The sequence below is a fragment of the Haemorhous mexicanus genome, chromosome 3 (assembly GCF_027477595.1).
Source record: "Haemorhous mexicanus isolate bHaeMex1 chromosome 3, bHaeMex1.pri, whole genome shotgun sequence".
Taxonomy (NCBI): domain Eukaryota; kingdom Metazoa; phylum Chordata; class Aves; order Passeriformes; family Fringillidae; genus Haemorhous; species Haemorhous mexicanus.
This window is the reverse complement of record NC_082343.1, coordinates 54,489,596-54,511,862: the sequence shown is the minus strand read 5'-3', so window position 1 is coordinate 54,511,862 and position 22,267 is coordinate 54,489,596. Positions and strand designations below refer to the sequence as shown.

The window sequence follows — 22,267 nt, the reverse complement described above, 5'->3', positions numbered from 1 at the left end:
AATAACTGGATTATCAAACAATAGAATTATTGTCCTTCCACTTAGTGATCCGAAAATCCCTATTAAAATCTCAGACAACAGAAGGCTGAGGTTCTCAAACTGTTACTTTCCAATGTATATATTTTATAAATCCACAATAACTTTAATATTAATTTATAAAATTGAATATGAACAGAAGTCCTTTGAAGACATGAAAACAGTTACACACACATGCAAACACATACGACATACATACTCAAAGAGTGGGGAAATGGAAATGTTGGGGCTAACAGGATGACATATCAGAGATACAAAAGAATTTTCCTGTTCCTACAGAAGAGTTTGCAGATGAGATGCATGGCATCCTGCTGCTTAATCTACCAATGCAAACCTGTAGAAGCAGTTGCATTACTGGTTTTTGTTGCTGGTTTGTTTTGAGCAAGCATATTTAACAGTAATCAGACTAGGAAACAAACAATTATTTATTAATTCAGAATAAATCTGTGTTGATTTCCATCAAACTGATAAATTGTCCGTATCATCACTTTTGATATCTCTGTGAGCTCAGACAAAAGTTTTGCTCATTAAATAGCTGGAGAATCCAAAACACCACATTTGAGATACTCAGGGAAAAATAACAGGACAAGCATCTGCTGCTTAGGTCTGGTGTAAATGTGTTCAGTCACATTTCCTCTAGTGCCTTTTTGAAAGAACATGAAATTCTATGTTAGACTGAAAGAGATATTTAATTTGGCCAATTTCTATTTGTTACTGTTTACTTGCATTGCGGTAATGCTTACAAGCCAGTACTCGGTGGTGCTCCAGAATGATAGTTTATAGTCTGCTTCCTCACCCTCACCCATGTAAAAAGTGCTAGTCAGGAAGGATTTCAAGAACATGGATAAGCAACAACAGTGCAGAGCACAAATAAGTGCAAAGAATAAGGCAGAAAGGAGTAGCTATAAAGACTTTCCTCCAGAGTAAAAAGCTAGATAACTACATAACTGCTATTAAAAATACACAATTGTCCACCAAAATAAATAAAAAACCCAAATATATAAAAAAGAGCAAACTGTCTCCTCCACTTCTCCACTACTGAAGGACAAAACAATTCTCTTTATAACACGTTGTCTCAGTTGACAAGAAAAAGGTTTATCAAACTCCGACAAGAATGAACACAGAAGCGCACACTACCAAAACACTCCACTAATGTGGGCACCATGAGTCAGATCTGTTTCTTTTGGAGAGGATTGCTGAAAAACTGTTTTACAAAGCATAACCACTGGCTGAGTGCTATTAATTAGTGAGGAAATCAGTTATTTATATGTTCCTAGGATCTTGCAGAGCCGAAAAGTCAAAATTCAGAAAGCTGACTTCTCACAGCCTTACACTGGGATGTGTAACACTCCTGTTCACACAAGAAAGTTGTCAGGGCTGGAAGTCAGATAACTGCCAACAAAAAGGCTTCTTTCACAACAAAATCGATCCCTGATATTTTTATAATTTGACATTTCAGACAATTATGATGTGTTGTAATAACTGATAAATACTTCTGAGGCTTTAAAAAACCACAACTTAGTTGCAGATATTATTCACCGCTTAGTAGCCACCATATTTATTTTAAGTTTCTTTTTCTTGGTTACTAGTGTTAATCAACATCTAGAAGTGAATACAAACAGCATATGAATAATTCAATAGAAAAATCAGCAAACAATAATTCAATAATATTCAACAGAAAAATCAGCAGGTTCTGAGCTTATTTATAGCTTATCAAAGAATGATATGGTCCCCTGACAGCACAGATTTGATGACCCAAGAGACCTCTTTGGTCCTGTGTTCTTATTTTAAATACTATTAAAAAGATGTGTTCTGTCATTTAATATTCATTAACAGCACAGGGGATGGATATCAGAATAGCAATGTAGTAAAACACACCAGGAGTTTAGGTAAGCAGAGATGGACCCTGTAACAAAGAGATGGATCTGTAACAAAGATCTCAGACATGGATTATTTCAGTCTTCGTCTTTGGTTACATAAAAATTGCTGAACACTGTTCATAGTGAGTTTTCTTCTCTATTTTGTATCAGTTTAAATGGAAAAGCCCTTTTCTCTCCCCAGCTGGTAACACACTAGCAGCTCTGAAGAAATTGTCACAGAACCAAAACATTTCACCCAACATATTTCGGAATTATTAGGACACCTATGGTAGGAATACATCGACTACAGATGGATATTGTCTAAAAACAGCAATCCCTCTTAACTTTTGGGGTTTTTTTTGAGCGTTTTGGCCTTCTGTAGAGTCTGATTTTTCTGAAGTCAGAAGTACTAATTTTCCTATGGGCTTGCATTTCCCAGTGCAGACACTGTGTGACATGACCATCTATGCACTCTAGCTACCAATTCAGTCCAGTCTAGTCCACAGCTACTTTCATTTCCTATAACATAGGGAGACAATGAGCTTATTCACAATTCATTTCAGAAGAGCAAAATAGACATGTAAATTATCTAAACCATAAATGGATAGTAATTTGACACAGTTCAAGATGGAATTACTGGGAGTTTTGCTACATCCAACTACTAAATCTTATTCTACACGCCAGCAGCCAGCTAGCAGACAAAACAGCATTGCCTTTTAGGGAATATACAGCTCTGCATCACAACATACACAAAATGTGAATAATGCTGGAGTATTTAATTTGTAGACTGTACCATCCCAAAACATGCAATACAAATTCGAATACACCATCTTCTGTGCTCAAAACTTTGTCAAAATTCCCTGGAGTAGGATGTGAATTCTGCCTCAGGCACGCTGACATGACTTTTTTTGGTCTTTGACATGTCTCAAGCTATTAAGGAAAAATGTTGCTGACACTTTAAAATTAAAAGAAAGATAGCATCAATTTCACAATTTTTTTCCTCACACAGATTATAAACAAAAATATTTTAAGCTTAATCACTCCCAAGTGGAACTGCAAGTGAAAGATGATTGCAACTCACAGTTTAGTTCCCCAAGATTAACAGAGAAGTTGATTTTAACTTTGGAACCATTGCTTTAAACTGCAGTACATGAATGTCTTGAAAGATTGATTACACAATACCCCTTAAAACTTTCATTTTGTCAAGCAATACTTGTTCTTAATTATTCTTATAGCCAGCTTTGAAAACACCCTCACGCTCATCAAAAGAGATGAAAAAAAAAATAAGACGCTGCCTTATAATTTAAACAATATCAGCCCTATCAGATCCATCTAAGTCCCTTGGCTTTTCTTTCAAAGGGAACTTTTCCCAGTTGCAGGCAACAAATCTGCTGGTTGTTTCCAACCCGGTAGCACCGCAACACTAAATCTTTAGGAACTCTTGATTTCTGCCTTAACTTGACGGCGCTGTGTGAGAACCCTCTGCCCTTTTCACTTGTACCGATTCCCTGGGTGCATCCCCAGGTTCTCGCTCCTGGCTGTGAACGCACCGGCGGAACACCGAGCCTAGACCTCAGTACCTCGCCTTACCTTCGGCGAGGGACGGTCAGTAAAGGAGAAATATCCCGGAGAAGGCGTCCGAAGGCCAGGGCACTGTCTGGCCCGGGGCTGGTGCGGTCCGGCAGGAGCAGGAGGGGGAGCCCCCGCCCGCCCCTCGCCCCCGAGGGTGGCGGAGCCCCGCGCTGCCCCCGCTCCGTGCGCGGCCGAGAGCCGCGGCGCGGATGTGAATGCTCCGTGAAGTCCGCCCTGCCCTCTCTCTCCCTTCCCCTACTTTTTCCCTACTCGTGCTGGCACCTCACCTGGAAGGCTGCCTGCGGTGCCAGGGCTCCTCGACGTGAGCGGCCGCGGCCCCGAGCCGAGAGGCCGAGGCCGGGAGGATGAGGGGGCACCGCCGCTCAGGGCAGGCGGCCAGCGGGGCCAAGTGTTTCGCTACTTGCCCGCAAACACGGCGAAATCCACCAGAGTCGTCCCAAGGACGGGGTTAGGGCGCCCTGGAAAGGCAGCGGTCGCCCGGGAGCCGGCAGGACAGCCGCCGACGGACACGGAGCCCGGACGGGGCAGAGCCCTGCCAGCCCTGCCCTCCGAGCTCCCGGCTTGAAACTTCCCCGTTTCCCCATTCCTTCAGCCCTACCTACCTGCCCGGCTCAGCCCTGACATTACTCACCACCAACTGTGGGTGGTGGGAAGCCCTGCCGAGCCGCCCGGGGCTCCTCGCCCCGCGATGCAGCCCGCGGAGCCATCGGCGCTCCCCCAGCGCCCTGGGCGGCAGCCGCAGCCCTCGCCCCAGAGCCCGGAGAAGGGACTTACATGGTGACATTACGGGGCGGCTCTGCTCCGGGTCTCAGCAAGCATCCCCCCGCGCTGCCGCTCGCTCTGCCTCTGGCCCGCTCCCTCGCCGGCTCCTCGCAAAGGTCATCGCTCCTTGCCCACCTCTCTTCCACGCCCGCGCCGATCCGCTCCTCCTCCGCCGCGATGCTTCTCCCACCCCGCGCCGCGGCGGGACCTGCCTCTCTCTTTGCTCAAGTCGGGGAAACTTCGGTGCGGAGGGAAGCCGCCCCGCCCGCTCCCCGCGCCCCGCAGTCAGGTGGCGGCCCCGGCGCGGCCCCGCGGCTGGCCCGGCCCACCGCGCTCCGGGGGCAGGACGGGCCCGGCGCGCCGCCGCCGCCGGGGCCCCGAGCACCCTCCGAGGAGCTGCTCCGCGGGACCGGCGCCCCGCTCTGGGGAGAGGGATGCCCACCCCCGCCCAGGAAAGGCGCTCCCCGGGCGGCACCACACGGCGCCTTCTGGGCTGACGCGGGCGACCCGGCTCACTGATTAGGGGCTAGATAATAGCCGCAGGCACCAAGCCACCCGCAAAGGACATGGGCCACCTCTGAGAAGATTCCTTACTGGGGACACTGCCCTTGCCGGTGACAGCGCCCTGAGCGTATAGCACCTCGCAGCATCCCGGTGGCAGCAGGGTCCCGGGGACAAGCACACGCTGCACACCCACCACACTGCGCACTGCAGAGGGAAGCGCACATCAGCCCACCTGCTCGCCTTAAGACAAAAAACTGTCCCACTGTGTCCCAGAGCTGCTGGCACAGACTCCAAGGCACTTAGTGTGTCAGTTTCCTTTGAAGCACTGAACACACTAGGGACACGAGATAGGTGGGTGGAGGTGGCGCGGCTCTGACCCACTTTAAAGTGTGCAAGGCGATGTGCTGCACCCACAGAATGCTGGCCCACACCTCACTCCTGGGTAGAGTTCTTGGAGGATGGTAGTTTGCACCATTGCTAATGATCCTGAGTTGCTTTGCTCAATTAAAATCTGTAGGACACGGGACTGCTCTACAGGTAGGTAGGAAAGCATTGAAATGATAGAAAGGGAGAAATGAAAGGTCATCAGAGAAATCCAAAATTTTCACAGTACTCCATGGATCTGAGCAGGAAGGATTAGGAAGGATGGGGAAATAAAAGACCTGGCACAGTGAATCATTCAATGAAGTTATCAGCGTACAATGGAAGTTAAAAGCAAACAGTTCCCATTAAAAAAAAAAAAAGAAAGAAAACATTGATAAATTTTTCATGAACTTTATACTGAACAATAATATTCACTTATTCTGGTCAATTTTTATTCTCTGTCTTAAAACAAATCTATAGGGTTGTTTTCATTGTAAATTCCTGGCACTGAACATGGGCACAAGACTGGGTTAGCCAAATCCACATGGGCAATGGTGCAGGCTTGGACAATGTCAACTTACAACTTCTTGCCACTGGGTTTATTGTACACCTGCAGATTATTGCATTTACCTTGTGTGAACAGCAAAGTCTGTGCTTCTAAAATGCACTGAACTCACTGTACATGAGCTCACTATCTCCCGGGCATATTGAACCCACCTGGTATGAGATGTACACAGTAAATCAAGAGCATCTGGAAGAAATCAATCTGCCATTCATGCCCAGATTAGTGATACATGTGTAATGTTTATCTGCTGGCGTTGGAAACTTACATCTTACTTTCCTACTTGGAAGGCATTAGAGGTGACTGCAATTCCAGAACCTGGCAGTCAAGCTAAAAAAAAAAAAAAAAGAAATCATGGGATTTTCCCCCTGTCATATTTTTGTTCAGCTATTTCTTGGTTAATTCTCCTGTTCTGATTTTGCTGTCAAACACTTTTGCAAACATCAATCTGCTTACCCCTCCACAGTAGGAGCACTGCTGCTTCTGGATCCCAAACTGAACACTGCCCAGCAAGAAATGCCTGTGTGTCCAGTGGGGATAATGTGCAGTGCAGATTTTCTGGACAATGAAGTAGCACGTTTCTGAAGACAGTCTCAGAGCTGCGCAGCAGTGAAGGGAACCCAATCACTAATGAGAAAATGCTGATCATTATCTGGCAGCAGCTCACTGTGCCACATCTGCCTTTAATCAATAGTGAAACAACTTGGCATGGAGTGGGTAGTTGGAGAGGGCTGCATTTCTGGCTGCTGCTTAGCAAGAGTGAGAGTTTCTCTGTAGATCACAGTGATTTTAAGATCTCTGTGTCTCAGCATGAGAAACCACAGGCTACATTACAACACTCAACTCAAGTTAACATTGCAGGCTGTCTTTTGCACAATGTGATTAAGAGGGAAAAAATTACAGAAGTCTGGGAAGCAGCACTATAACCAGAAGGGTTCTTTATATTGATATCTAGTGAGCAGCATCCACAGAAAGTCAAGCAGCTCCTTTTATTCTTTTCTTACCACATCTGTAGTCACAATGTTGCTTTACATTTATTTTTATTACACCTTAAGCAAGTGGGGTCTGAAAATTCTTAGGTGCAGGGGTAGCATATTCTTCAAATATTTCAGAGTGTTTCATGAATATTCTGAGATGATTAGTGAAATATTTTCATGAGTTTATAGGCCCTGATTTTTTATGGCTTTGTTCATGTTTTTCTGTAAACTTACAGCTAGTGTGATTTCCTGATATTTTGTGCAACATTGCATTGACTCATTTAAATATCTTATAAGAATTTTACAGAATGCTTAATGAAATAATAGTATTAAATAATATTTTATATCTGGATACTTCATTTTAATATTTGAGACACGTGATTTGTCAATGAACTTTTGAAAGTCTCTTCTATATTATATCAATGGCATTTAGGAAAATCTGTATTTATTTTCTAGAGAAGTGCAAATCCTGAAACTTTAAGTGTAAAAGCAAAAACAACCTGAAACAATAAAAAGGAAGCTGAAAATATTAGTGCATTAAAAGTGCTATAAGCTCATGAAGAAAATTCAAGATCATATGCATTCTCAAAAATTCCAAGGCAAAAAAAAATTGGATTTGCATTCTACAACTGTTCCTGGCTTTCTCTCTGGTCGTTCTCATATCTTGAAGAAAAATGTTACAGCTGAGTCCGAAAGTTCAAAGGTCAGCTCCCAAATGCTGGTTTTGAGGATAGAGGTTTGGGTATCAGTATATAAAAGGTGAAGCAGCAGAATTGATGTGAATTGTTGGTAACAGCAGTTCACATCAATAAAGGATTCAAGAATTCATATCAATCCGAGAACTACTTCAGACTTTTGACGTATAGCTCTGTTTCATGATGCTTTTACATAAACTGATCTCATAAATTACATAAAATAATCTCTTTTGCAGCTTTTACTTTCTGAGACTCTTTTGTCCCTCTAAAGAAGACTTAACTAGTTCCCAGATTTCCCAGCACCAATCAGCCTTGTTTGCCCCTTCCTGGGCCACAGCTGTATCCATTTTTCACAGTCTGGAGGACAATCTGACCAAACCTCTTGGCTTTTCTACTTTCAGAAGTAGCTCTAAGCAGCTCATGTTTCCTTATTTTCCCTTATCTGAGAGAATAAGGGCCTTACCTTTCTGTTTCATGTGTAAATGCAGTGTAAACAGGATCAGGGGTGTCTTTTTCTTTATTTAGTTGGGGATTTGTTTGTTGTTTTGCTTTGGTTTGTTTGTTTGTTTTTTCTTTTCTTTTCTTTTCTGGAGAGATGTTTTCCCTTCCAATTTAAAGTGCCATCCAGACAGGGCTCATTCCCATTAGTAAGGTGCTGAAAAGGTGTCAAGTCAGTTTTCACCGTGGGCCTTAATGCAGTGGTTTTATCTAAGTGCTGTGCAGGGATTGCTGGATGCTGGGTGAGTGAGCATGTTTTAGAGGCTGCTAACCCAGTAGACAGGGGGAAATAGCACACAGGTTCTGTGCTTAACCAAGTACCAAGCCAGAATGATTTCCAAGAACTTGGGAGGCAAGGGAATTGTGAGGACCGTATTGACTAATGTTCTTAAGTGGTGAAACTGCCTGTAAATTATTGCACTGGCCTATGTGTTCTTGAATTTTAGTATTTGTCTCTTGAAAACAAGCATAAAGTCAATTGTAACTCTAATGTATTTCTGCAGTGCATGTGCAGGATTTCAGGGGCTAGCATGCACTCGTATGTTTATCTCGTTTGGTACTTTCGCTTTGTGCTTTTGTGTGCACAAAACTTAGGCTATGAAATATTTCCTGTCAGGGAGGTTACCACTAGCTAAAATGCTGTACTTTGTGCCAGATGAGATGTCTTTGATGAAGTGCTGAGAGCATGGCATATACAGTGCCTGCACACACTGCACTCCATAAAATTCTGTCAAGTCTGTGACCTCAAACAAAGCAAGAGACAGATCAGGCAGCAAATTAATTTGGATGGTTTTCACAAAACATTTTGTGTCTTTGATCACGGTCTTGTTTTCTGAGCCCGTTTCAACTCCTTTTTTTTTGATCAAGCACTCCAGGGGTCCTGAACCTTAGCCTGCTGGGGCATGCTGCCACTGGTGTTTTTCCACACATTTCTGATCTGTGTGGGTGGGAGGATGCTGGAGGTCCCTGCTTCCTGAACTTTCATTTCTATAAAGGGGAAGAGGAACCTCATAACACTTTTGTAGCTTCAGATGAATGAACTTGGGAGTGGTGCTCACTTTGCATGGTGATGCACTCTTACTATAAAGAACTCTGTAGGATGATGTTATCAGTGAAGAGGAATCTGCAGCCTAAATCTGAGCTGGTGTCTGGTGTTCAAGCAGGAAGATAAATGTGGAAGAAAGAGCTTGTAGAGTCAGAGGACATGCAAAGAGAATCTGTCATCTGTGGTGTGAGACAAAGCAGAGGGGGTAGAGGCTCAGTAGTGAAAGGGGCTTCAACAAGAGATAATTCATCTCTGCCACGAACACTTTGAACTTAATAGATACCAACCAACAAAAATAATTTTGTAAAATCATTTATCTATCGATTCTTTTGTCTAAAATGTGCCTCTGTGGCTACAAGTCATTTCAATGCTGAGTTCATCACCACCTAAACCGTCCCATTTCCTCAGCAGATCAACTCTGAAATTAGAGCTATTTAGAAAAGGTAACACTGATAGCTAGGGTCTCTCCCAGAGTGTTGGTACAGGGATGAAACACACTGATAATTTTGTATAAGACCATTTCCCCACCAAGATCTGTGTACAGCCTACTCATAAATGAACAAAGACTTGGCTGGAATAAATACTTGTCACTGAAAGATTCTAAAATGGCACCAAATTTAAATTTTTCTCCACATATATTAGTTCATGAATAGCCAAATTCTAAGGAGCAACAGGTTTCAGCTGAGTTGGCTATATTTTTATGGTACCAGCTGACTTGATTCATCTCTAATTCTAGATTCTTGATCTTTTTTTCAGTCATGCCTTGGCCAGTTTGGAGGAGTTAAAAAAACAGCCATTCTTCACCTATTTTAAGAACCCAACTTTTCCTTTTATACAACTTCTGGGCAGGATTTCTCACTTCCGTTTTCTGTCCAGATGTTAAGTATTTGGAACAACTGGAAGAAAAGCTGACCTCATGGTATTTCCATCAGGTTCCACTAGTGGAACAACTGGAAACCTCATGAGGAAAGCCCTTCTCTAAGTGTTCAGACTAGTTTTGCAGACTCAAGAGCTTAGGAAACTTTGGATAAGTTTTCAGCAAGTATCGAAATATTTGGATGCTTATCAGAACTGAAGCCAGAGGGAACTGCACGGAATTCATTCATCACTCTTTATAATAATAGCACAAGTTAAAAAATCATGGGATCACATAGAAATTGAAACAATTACATGTAAATCATAAGCAATTAATTATTTCCCGTGTCATAAAAAATAATATACTTCCATGCAGAATGGAAATTAGATGCTAAACACAACATTAAGAGTTCAAAGAGCTGAGTTGTAGGGTGAAAGCAGAAAACATAAAACCTTTCCAGCTTTTAAGAAAATGAAAGAAAAAATGAGCTAGTTCTGTTTATGATTAATTAGCTATCCACAGCTCTTTTGAAACTTTTCACTGTGTTCAGGCTGAAACCGCAGGAATTTCACACCAATTTTTTAACATTACTGCGAAGTAATTTTTTTTGAGATATGATTAAAAGTCCTTGCAATTCCAATTTTCAATGAATTATACAGAAAACCCAACCAAACCAAACTACCCAAAGTTTTTTTCAGAAGTATGTGAAAATTTGACCTGCCTTGAGAACTTAAATTCCATTTCCTGTGCATATGCATTATGATAAATAACAGAAGCTTGTACTATCTGTTCCACAAGACAAGGAAATGAGACAGTTTCTTGAGCCTGAAGAACATGGTGGAGTGATACGGGTAACACTTTGTCTGACAGACTTCAGCTCCTCAAACTAAATGATTAGGAATTCTTTTAAAAGCTGAACTAAGTAGGACAGACTCCGGTGTGAATTTAGAGTAGTGATTAAATCAATGCTTTGGACTTGCAGGCCCCAGTCAGTATGAGAACAGTTAATTGAAATTAAAAAGTGTTTTCCATTAAAATAATGATCTGAGAAAAACAGTCCAAACTCTTAACTTTCCAATGTACATTTTGAATTACCCTCACCATTATATCTGCATGGTTGATTACACAGTACCCTTGAGTGAATACATGAATTTACTGTAATGTTCCAAAAAGGGAGCTGACAGACAGAGAGATTAAGGGCAAAATTACCGGAAAGTACCCCTGTAATAAGTGTCCAGCCTAAAAGTCTTAGGGTAATGTTTTCCCTGTGATTTTTGTGCTATATTTATAACATTTCTGAATTTTTTAAAATGCATTCCTGTAGAGCTCAGTCTTCCTCATAGTAAAAATTAATAGGGAGGTGGAAGTGCATCAGTAATGATTTTTTTTCAATCTAAAACACTATGGCAGCAGTAGGAATGAGTTCTTCATATCTTCCTTAAAATGGTTTCTCTTTGCCTTCAGCTCCTTTCTCATGTATTGGTCCCCTTTTCTCATTGGTTGCAGGTATTGCATGCAATGAAGAGGCATCTCAAATTCTAAATATAATTGTGATTCTTGTAGATGCATGTATAGACTCCTATCAGTGAACACAGCTGGAACCTGGAGGAGGGTGTGGTGAGAACTGAAAAGTTGTATCAGAATATATATTATTATATGGCTATCAGAATATATATTATTATATGGCTATGTCCAGCTCACTGAACTCTACTTGAAACTGGATCACCCACCTCCAGAACCTCCAGTTAAGCCACCATATTTAACTCCAAGCTGACTTGACACAAATAGAAAATTCTGCAACTACAGAAGAAAAAGCTGTGAGGGAAAGCAGCTAATCTGAAACAGGTTATAATTTATTTACTCAAATAAATTGGGTAAGTAAATACACTGAGATGAGCCAAAATGAGCTCAAAGTCACTAAGTTAATGTTTATTTGTCTCACCCAAACATGAATTTTTCCATATGATGATGTAGGAATCCACACCTCTGCTGACCTTCTGGCTGTTTCTTCTTTGTGTCTTCTCTTTTCCTTTCACAAGCAGAATATAATTGAAAACAAAGGTAAAAGTCAATGAGAAAGCCCTGAAAAGCAAAGGTACAGCCTCATTAGGAGAGTGCTACTGGAACAGGGGTATGTTTTTGTGATTGTGTGATTGTGGGGGATGAGAGCTATCAGTGGTTCCACAGACCAGCTGCAAAACAGGGAAAGAAGTCAGCAGTGGAAAAACAGACACCAAAGCTTCATGGACAGCTTTAATTCAGAATTGTCATGGAAGACCTAGTCCAGCATCTGAACATGTTCAATTCATTGTGAAAGTTGAGCTAGATACATGGTTTTGATTGATTTCTTCTTTAACACTGCTGTAAGTCTCATCATAGAAACAAGACTTCATCTATTTGTACTGCAATGGCAATGTTCACTCCCCTGAATTTTTCATATAGTGAGGGGTAATTAAGACTATGTCTGTAGGCTGTTCTTTTTACTTGTCATAGCCCAAGTTACACTTAATTTTCTTTCAAGAATATTTTAAATCGTGTGTGAAATTTTATGCATTGTGTTCCATTTTTAAGACATAGTAAAACATCATACAATATAGTCTTAGGAATGGAATTAATGTAATATTATAGTGTTAATTTTATGGGGCATGTGTTGGATGGTTATATAAATACTTTTTTCTTTAATTTAAGAGAGAGTGCATGAGAAAAGGAGTTGAGGTTCATGAGGGATATGTTTCTCATATTCCTATTTCTTCATGAGGATTAAATAAGTACTGGAAAATTTTGTGGGGAAGGGGAAAGAAATAAAGAATGTCTACTTCTCTAACTCAAAATTAGAACTTGACAAGTCACCGGAAAATATGCAAAGAGAAAAGAACATATTTTCCATTTAACCCTGCGTGAAATGTTGGTGCTTTGTTCTTACAACTATAATTTTTTTTCAAGCCCTCTTTCCCCCTTCTTTCTTTTCCACCCTGCTTCTCCCGCTTCCCTGCCTCTTCTTCCTGCACCTTTCCTCTACAAATAGTTGATCTTCAATTCAACTTCACCCTATATTAAGACCTACCTAAGTGAAAAAATATGACATAGCTTTTAAATTATCAAAAACCTGTATTTTGCATGTGTTTTGAAAAACAGTAAGATTAATATAAGTTTGAGGGAAACAAAACCCTGAAAACACAAACTCCAAGCTTGTATTACCTAGGTATATTCAGTCATTTCCCTGAATTGTACTGAAACTTTCCAAACATCAGAGAAAGAACAAACTGTATTCCAGAACAGTCAGTCAAAGCCTCTATGTTAAAAAAAAAAGAAAAAAAAAAAAAAAAGGAAAAAAAAAGAAAAAGAAAACCCCTTACCTCTAACTTTTTCTTATTTTTTAAGTGCTATTTGGGAAATATGGAACACTCCTAGCCTCAGTAGAAGTATCTCCTGTACTCTTTTCCTGGAACCTGGGGACTGTTTACTTCCCTAAACATTTGGGATATGTGGCAGTATTAGGGATTATATGGACATAGAAAAGAATCCTGCAGGCTGCAGCCCTGCCCTGCAGACTGCCAGGAGGAGTTTAAGGGCAGGTGCAGCTGGCAGTGTAAACCTCCCCACACCACAGCCCTCTCCCAGTGCTGAGGTTAAAAAGGCTCAGGACAGCCCTCACCAGTAAAGCAACTTTCCCAGAGCAAACTCCAGCCTGTGGAAGAAATCACCCATTACTTACTGAATGAGGAGCCAGCTTTGCCCACAGACCAGGACACCAGAGGAGAGGACAAATCCCACAGTGCAGGAATTGAGGATGCTTCAGTGTTCCTGTGGCTTGTTTCATATTTCAGATGTAAGGTCTAGCTAATCATGAGAGCTGCTATTTCTTACATGCTCCAAATCTCATACCACTTATTAGGGTTATTGTACTTAAAAGGTAAAAAGAAATGGGCAAAATCTCTCTTAATAATAATAATTAATGATTACTTATATACACTCCTAATCTCTGAAATGTATTACAAGGAACAGTTTGACGGAGAGAAACCACTACAAATAATGTAAATATAGGTATAAGTATAAATATTCAAGATTCACCAAGATAAAACATCATTCTCATTTAACTTTCTTATTTTGCTATTTTAAATTATTTTCATTAGAAGTAGGCAATCATGAGAATGCAGAGGGTTAAAGAACAAATTCAAAAGAAATGCCTTGTATGAAACTATCTGAACTTAGTTTAATAATCTCTTTTGGATAAGCCACAAAGATCAATTTAAAAACATACAGTAATTCTTTTGAAGTTCCCCATTTTCATTATGATGTTGAAATGTCTTCCTGCAGCTAACCTTTGTCTAATGTATCCTGAACGTACTTATTTATTTTTTCAAATGAAAAAGGAAATTCAGGCAGTTGAATGTTAGTGCCGCTTATTAATTTCAAAACACTAGTATAGACAGTAATTTATTAATCTAGAGGTATTTGGCAAACCAGTTTAAGTTAATGACTCAGCAGCTCAAATATGTCCCTAAAGCAATGATTTCATATACAGGTTCTTTTATGTCCTCAGTTGTTGGAGTCCAGCTCTCAATGACTTTACCATCATCATGTCATAGCTCCAAACATCTGCCTTGGGATCTCTATTTACAAATGTCTCAGTGGAGAGGTGAATGGGGCTGCAGTAAGGGCCAACCTCTTTCCTATGGGAAGCATATACCACTCACCTCAGGGACAAGACATGTTAGCCCTATGACTGGGAAGGCACCAGTGTCTGCCCCAAACTCCTTCTATGAAAAGGTCTGCAGCGCTGGAATCCCACTTTCAAATAACTGCCTTAGGATTTAAAGTAGTGTGCTAGAAATATTAATGCATTTGAAGAGTTATTCTGTGTATCACTCCATGGTCCTACCATAAAAGACTGCATTTAGATATTGAGAGTGGGTGTTCCTCTGGGTGCTGCTCTTCCCTTCTTCTTGTGCAACATGCTTCTGCCCTGTCCCCTCTCTGCCCTTCCTCACGCCTTTTCAGAGCATGAAAAAGGAAGTGGCACTATGGCCACAGATCGCACAGGGGCTTCCTATTCATCCTTCTACCCCCTAAGCATGCAGCACTCCACCTCCACCTTCTCCTTGCTCAATAATAGGCAACTGGTTCCACCCTGCACTGGAATTTCCCACAGCATCTTAGCAATTAAGGCACATGTAAACAAAGGAGTGCAAACCCCTAAACACTACTGAGGAAAAAGGGTGAGTGTATGAGGTGGCACTAGAAAAACATCGGAGGGTGACAAGATACAGAAAATCTCAGGAGATAGGAATTTCAGAGACAAGGCACAGGGAAAATGGTAGAAGCACTGAAAATGAATTGGTGGAAGAAGACTGGATGTACCAAATCGGTACAGGAGAAGCACAGGCAGGGCCACATAATGGAGAGACAATTAGTAGAAATACACCTACAGGGTAATAAAAGGTAAGGGACATGGCACTGAGAAGAGAATGGAAGATGATTGAAGGAGGTACAGAAGGAGAATGATAAATTAAACTGGAAAACCAGAAAAACTTGAAAAATATGAAATAAGCATTAAGTTATGAGATCAAAATAAAATGGGTGAAAAAAAAAGGAGATGCAAAAATTTGGTCTTGAAGTTCATACACTGCAAGCAAGTATTTTTGGAAATATTTTAACAATGAAAGTGTAAATGCATTTTTCAGACCACTGTTCTTCAGCATCACACGTAACGTGAGAATGTGTGTGTAGAGATAATGCCCAGTATAGTAACTATTGTAAAGATGAATGATCCAAATCATTAAAAGCCATGATTTTACAATCATTACATCCTTCCTTCATTTCTCATTCCTTTCTTTTTTTATGAACTTGAATGCAGACGTCCATTAAGCTCATGAGGAAAATGGAGCTGAATTTGCAGTGGTCTGCCTGGAATGGCTCCCAACACCACTTAGTTCAATAGTCAGCAAGACCTTAAATGTGGCTTTTTGTAGAGTTTCCACAGATAGCCAGCTCAGATTCAGAAAGGTCTGAACATCCCAAATTCATATGAAATCAGTAAGAAGAGTATCTATTTAAGTTGCTCTCTATATTTTCCCTCCCTGTCTTGTATCAGAAGAACTTATTCTATCATTAAAAACAATCTCCAGACAAAAACTAACGTTGGGATTTTTTTCCTGCTTTATAATAACTAAATTACTTTGTATTATTGACATAGATATTTCAAAAGACAAGAGGAATCATTATGATGTCTCCAGTGATGGTTATTGATGACAGGCTCTTGAACCTGTACATTGTTCCTAATTTCTTTACTCTCAGTAAAGTAATTTATCTGTTGGGGATTTTTTTTTCTGGCAGCTGTTACTACTTAAGCTTCTGAAAGCACAGCTAAAAGAGCATAATAGAATCTTAAGATGTCATCAGCTTAGCTGTAACATTGGATCTCAGGACAGGTTACTGATTTCAAACAGTACTTATATTGCAATCAGCAATGGAAATAATTTGAAACTGCTCTGCCTACACAAGCAGAATGATTCCCCCTGAGGTTAAGGGAAAGGTTCCCACTGACTTCAACAGGCTTTGGATTAAGCTGTGAATAAGGATCTGTGCAGGGTAAATACTGGTGACAGAATCTGGGGCTCTGCCAGATAAACACAGAAAGAGATGGGGAATTTCAGAATGCTTTGTTCCTGGAAGAGAGCAGACTTTCTATCCTTTGTTTTTTAGCTCTAATTATCTGCCATCCAAAAAAAAGGTCAGGAGGAAAGAAACAGGAGAAAAGACTGACTTTTTCTTTTGCTCTCAAATGTTCAATGGAATGTGAGTAGACTTGTGAGAGATATTTTGTTCTTAACACTCTTTACTAACAGTGACAACAATCAAAATATAGGAAGGTATGATCTAGTCAGTGGTGTTAGAACCCATGGACAATTCTTGTAAATAAGGTTTGGGTTAAATGTCAGTGTACATTGGAGAATTCCATTCCCCATCAGCATCTAGTCTGTACTTGTTTGGAAATATTCTGCCAATAAGTACTGGGACATCCTCTTCAATACAATATGCAATGTATTAGATATATATTATAGATCCCTCTTATCCAGCTTGGAAATATTAAGGGTCAAGGAATATCCCTTTACTGAATGCTCCATTTTAATGAGATTATAGTAAGGCACCCTTCTAAAAGCTGATTTTGTGTGGGGACACAGAAAAAAATCCAGTTTATATTGACTGATGTTTCTCTTAATTTTCCACTGGTTTTCAAATTTTTGAATAATCTAAGTGGTAATGTTTTCTGAATTACACTAGATTAAAAAATTGTTACAAAGAGGGGGTCAGCACCTTGAAAGCAATTTCTATACCAGACCAGACTGAAACACACTGACTTATTTTCAAAAACATGGAGATGTGTCACTTAGGGACACGGTCTAGTCATGAGCATGGCAGTGCTGGTTTAACAGCAGCCGGACTTCATCTTGGAGGTCTTTTCCAACCAATATGATTTTATGATTCTATAGGCTGGCAATGTATTGAAACAATCATATTAGGCACTCCAAGCTCTTAAATATTGTATTCTTTAGACCATCAGTGAATTTTTGTCTTCAACCATTTGAAGACAAAAATTGAACCATTTTACTCAAGCCAGTTTGCAGTAAAAACCAGCAAATGCAGGCACTGTATTAAATTTAAATTTATTATATTAATGTGACATACTGGTATTTTTAAGAAATAACAAATAGATAATTTTTGCCAGAAAAACAGGTTTCAACAAAAATTGGTACAGGGAAGCAAGTTCTTAGAGACTGTGAATTTTTGGTGCAGAAGAAGGCATTTGTCCTCTTCTGAGCCAGAAAGGACATTCATCTTTCCCATTGTCAGCAAATACGTGCAATTTACACATTACTGTCTAAGCTTCTGAAAAAAATGTGGCCCTTGAGGCTTTCTTCTTGAGAAAATACAGTTAAGCTTCCCACTAACTTTTTTTTTTTTTTAATTTGGTGGGAATAACTTAAAAGCAGATAGGAAACACAATTAGAAAATCCCTTGACTGTAACCCATTCATCACATCCCAAGCCCAGACTTAGCAGGAAAATAATTTGGGAATACAGTAGGGTTGCCTTATAATGGCATGCCTAAGAAAAGTCTCTACAATTAAATTATTAAAGAATGGGGCCAAATTCAGTTCAATTGTAGTTAATGATGAAAAAGTTGTTGCAGGTAAGTTGGATGCAAGTTTTTATATATATTTTGATGAAATGAGCCTTGATGGCACTGAAGATTCTCTGATTTGGGTTTCTTTTAGAACGGATTAGGTTTTTACTTTAAATGCATAGTAGATTTGAATGCCTGAGCTTTTGGGTTTATTTTCTCTTGAGGTAATAACTCCTTGGCAACTCACCAAGCCTTTTCTACTTGCTTTGCATAAGAAACAGCAAGACCATATGAGTATTATATGTGTGTGTGTATAGGATATATGTGAATATATTTTGGTCATAAAACATCTTTTATGAAAAAGAGAAACTCCTTTGTACTAACTACTTAAACAAATATATATGTATGTGTGTACTGAGGAATAACTAATAATAACTAATTAACCCTTTGTTTGCACAGGGACTGAAAGAAACTGAGAATTCATAGATGCACACTATAAAAGTAGTGCTGTATTCTGATAATAATGAGGAAAACCAATCATCTTGTTAATGTGCGTTGCTCAAGTAAAATATTACCTTAATAGAGGAGCTAAGAATCCACTTGTGTATGTAAAGATATAAATGCATTCTAGTTTATTATTTTAGTTTTAGCTTATGATAGAATTACTCATTTAAATTACAGATGTAGCAAAAACTAGTCTTGCACAGCCCAGTCAATAAAATCACCAAGACAACTGTTAAGATACAGAATCCAAGTGAGAGTAATATTGTCTAAGTGAGAGTAATATTGTCTAACCAATAATCTATGTTCCCTCAGTTAATGCCGTATCTTTGTATCTTTCCTTGTATTTCAAGATGCCTGAACCATGGAAAATGTAGCCTTTTAATCATTCTTCTCACAGCCATGAAGCACTAAAATTTCAAAACTGTCTTCTGTTTGACAGATGCAGGACTCAATCCCCACAGTGTTGATACCCAACAATGAAAGAAATGGTCTGGAAAAAATTTGATACCTACAGTATGGTCTTATCTCCAACACTCCTCTCCCATGACTCTCACTGCGCTGTGGAGATCCCAGTCCTGCAGCCTCCTTCACATCCCAATTAACAGCACTCTTCCCTGCAGTGCCTAGGGCAATGAAACCTGAAATCCTCTTTTTTTTTCCCATTCTGCTTTCCTCTTTGTTGGAGCAAATGATTTCCCATACTGTTTTTGTTATTTTTTCAGACCCCAGCATCTCTTTTCCTTCACACACTTTCTGTCCCAGCCTGCCTCACTGCCTCCTCAGACTCCACAGGTAGATCTGTTAAATGCAGGAAGCAAGCTGGCAGAAAGCAAGGTAGCTGGCAGAACTTAACCAATCTGTGGGCTGTTCTTAGAGAGAGCTGTTTTAATCTAGTTTATTAAACCTGCATTGACAACCCTTCATTCTGGCTCTGAAACCTGTGGGGTAACCTATTTCACACCAATGCAAAGGAACACTCAGCACCCATACTCAGACATTTAAGAGCAGTAGCTGCTAGAGGAAGAAGGAACAGAGGAAGAAATACGAGGAGATGTTGCTTGGGACGTGGTTGGAGATACGATCTTGGGAGGAGGTGCTCCAACAATGAAGGAGTTATGGCTTTGAAGGATTTTAGCTATGGAAAACCTATGTCAAAGCAGGGATGCCCCAGAGGGACTCACACTGAGGCAGAGGACAGCAAGAGAAGTAGAGGAAAAAACAAGGAGTGTCAGAAAGTAACCATTATTCACCAATGCCAGTTTCATGCAGTACCTCGTTGTGGAGTCTGGGACAGTATCGGGTGGTGAAAATGAGGAAAGTTGAAACCACGAAGCGTAGAGAAATGGTATTTGACTGAAGGTGAACCTGGGAAAGGGGAAGGAAAATCAATTGTTTAATCAATTATTAGACACTTATGTTAACAAGCAATTAAAAAAAAAAATTATTGAATCATTGAATGGTTTGGGTTGGAAGAGACCTTAAAGAGCATGTAGTTCCAGCCCTGTTGCCATGGGCAGGAACAGCTTTCACTAGGTCAAGTTGCTCAAAACCCCTTCCAGCCTGACCTTGAACACTTACAGGGACGGGACATCCACAACTTCTCTGGGCAACCTGGTCCGGTGACTCACCATTCTTACAGTAAAATATTTCTTCCAAATATCTAACCTAAATCTGCCTGCTTTCAGTTTAAAGCCATCACCCTTTGTCCTATGCTCTTGTAAAACTCTCTCCAGCTGTCCTGTAGCTCCCTTTAGGTATTCAAAGGCTGCTGTAAAGTCTCCCTAGAGCCTTCTCCAGGCAATCAATAACCAACAGTCTCAACTCTCTCAGTGTGTCTTCATAGGAGAGGTGCTCCAGCTCCTTGACTATCTTTATTATCCTCAGACTTGTGTCAACAGGTCCATGTCCTCCTTATGTTGAGGGCCCCAGAGCTGGATGCAGCACTGCAGTGGGGTCTCACCAGAGCAGAACAGAGGGGCAGAATCCCCTCCCTCACCTTGCTGGCCACATTGCTGTGGATACAGCCCAGGACACAACTGGTTTTCTGGGCTGCAAGTGCACATTGCCAGGTCACACTGAGCTTCTCATCCACCAACAAAGCCCCTCTCAGAGCAGCTTTCAATTTGGCACTGTTTTGTCTGTGACAGCTTTGGAGTCCCCTTGTTTTATTTATAAGCCACTGTAAGCATTTTCTTCCATCTTGCCCTTCTACTTCTCATATGCAAGAATGCTCCTCCCTCCTTCAAAATAAGCCCAAGCCTTTTTAAAAAAGTTTCAGGTACAATTGTGACCTTAAGTAAATCTACTAAATAGAAATTCCAGCAGTGGCTAAATCACTGATGATTTTGTTAACTGTGTGCATGCCATGACAAACATGTTGAATTTCACATACTGAGAAAACACAGGCAAAATCTTATTCCATGCAAACTGAGGCTTATTTTCATGAAAAGCCAATTACATTTATATGTACATACATACAGAAGGATCTAAACCAAAATTCCTATTATGCAACTGGAATTATAATGTATATTGGCCATTTTTCAAAATAATGAGAAGCATTTTTATCCAGTATGGCACTTTAATAAAAGATGGTGAAATGTGAAGTGAATTTAATTAAATTCAGTACTAAAGAATTCAACATATGACTCTTGTCATTCCCTGTTACGAGCTTTAAGATAGGAAAATGCAATTTCCTGGTGCAAACACTTATTTTAAGCTTAATCTAATCAGAATGATCGTAAACCAGTGATTCACAAGTTCTGTGTGTACACCCTTATTATGATATTGTTCTTAGTCACAGAGTTTATTGTTCTTAGAGTCACATAGTTCCTTTTACTCCAGGAGAAACAATTCTAAAGTGGTTGATAGTCTATGGCTTGCCAGTATTTTTTCAGAAGATCCTTTCAGTAGCCAAGGGCAGTTTATGTTGTCTGCACAGAAATAAAGTGACTACACTTTCCTCAAATGGCCACCAAATGACTGAAGGAAAACCTACTTGTAATGGTTATTGACCATTTATAATATTTGTTAGTTTGTCATCCACTTCTACTCTTTCCTTTAAAGAATTACCAAAAAAGAGACTAGACCACAACTTAATTCAATCACAGCAAGCAAAGGATGGGAACCGACCCCACACAATAGCTGTAGTTCCTTTCTCTCGTAAGAACGATACTGGCATCTAAACAAAGAAAATTTGAGGAGGAGAAGGAATCTGGCTTTCATTTTTGGAAAGTATAACAGTATGTCTACAGAGACAATAACATATCCATCTCCACAGTGGCTTTGGCAATCATCCTTTGGTCTCAATTTCCTACTACACAGTTTCAAAATTCAAGGTACAAATGCTCTCTCTTCCTCTTTCAATCTCCCTTCCCTCTCCCCACCTAAAGAATGAATGAAGTCTCAGCCTTCAAGAACACTATTCCCTAAAAGAAGTTATGCATTGCTCAGATTGGGCTCTTCTGGCTTCTTTCCCCTCACTGCTCCTAGGAATCTGGTTTTCTGAGCTGTTCTGTCACCATCAAACCCACTTGTTTTCACATTAGCACAGCACCAGCTCAGTTTGATGCCAAGTGGGTTTTCATCCTATCCTTCATGGAATTATATCCACCTTCCTGACTAGAGTCTGCTGCTGCAATGACATGAGGCAGGGGTTGCAACTGGGCTTAAGTCCTCATCTTACCTCTCTTTCTGATACTGAATCTCACTTCCTTTTCAGTTGGAACACATATTGCTTAATCTTTCTCTCTACCAAATACCTTTGAAACATGTTGGTTGTAGGTTCTTCACTGCATGGAGCAGTCCTGCCACATTTACTGAAAGCTGCATAGGACATAGTTGTTGGATTCCATGACGGGATCTCAAGAGAGCCCAAACTTCCATGGTG

General features: G+C 40.4%; 1 protein-coding gene across 7 annotated transcripts in view; it reads right to left on the bottom strand.

Annotated features, from left to right (window-relative positions):
• The window catches only part of ADGRG6 (adhesion G protein-coupled receptor G6), a 125,144-nt gene extending 105,398 nt beyond the window's left edge, over window positions 1–19,746 (bottom strand). For 4 of the 7 annotated variants that reach the window (XM_059841853.1, XM_059841856.1, XM_059841857.1 and 1 more), the window contains exons 1-2: window positions 19,654–19,746; window positions 11,693–11,832 (exon numbers count right to left, since the gene is read on the bottom strand). In XM_059841853.1, the coding sequence (XP_059697836.1) occupies window positions 11,693–11,712 (20 nt within the window). In that variant the 5' untranslated portion in view covers window positions 11,713–11,832; window positions 19,654–19,746. Of the gene's footprint in view, window positions 1–3,754; window positions 3,984–4,262; window positions 4,524–11,692; window positions 11,833–19,653 lie in introns of those variants that run through there. The other 3 variants (XM_059841854.1, XM_059841859.1, XM_059841855.1) reach the window with 3 other exon arrangements.
• Between the last annotated feature and the right edge of the window lie 2,521 nt (window positions 19,747–22,267).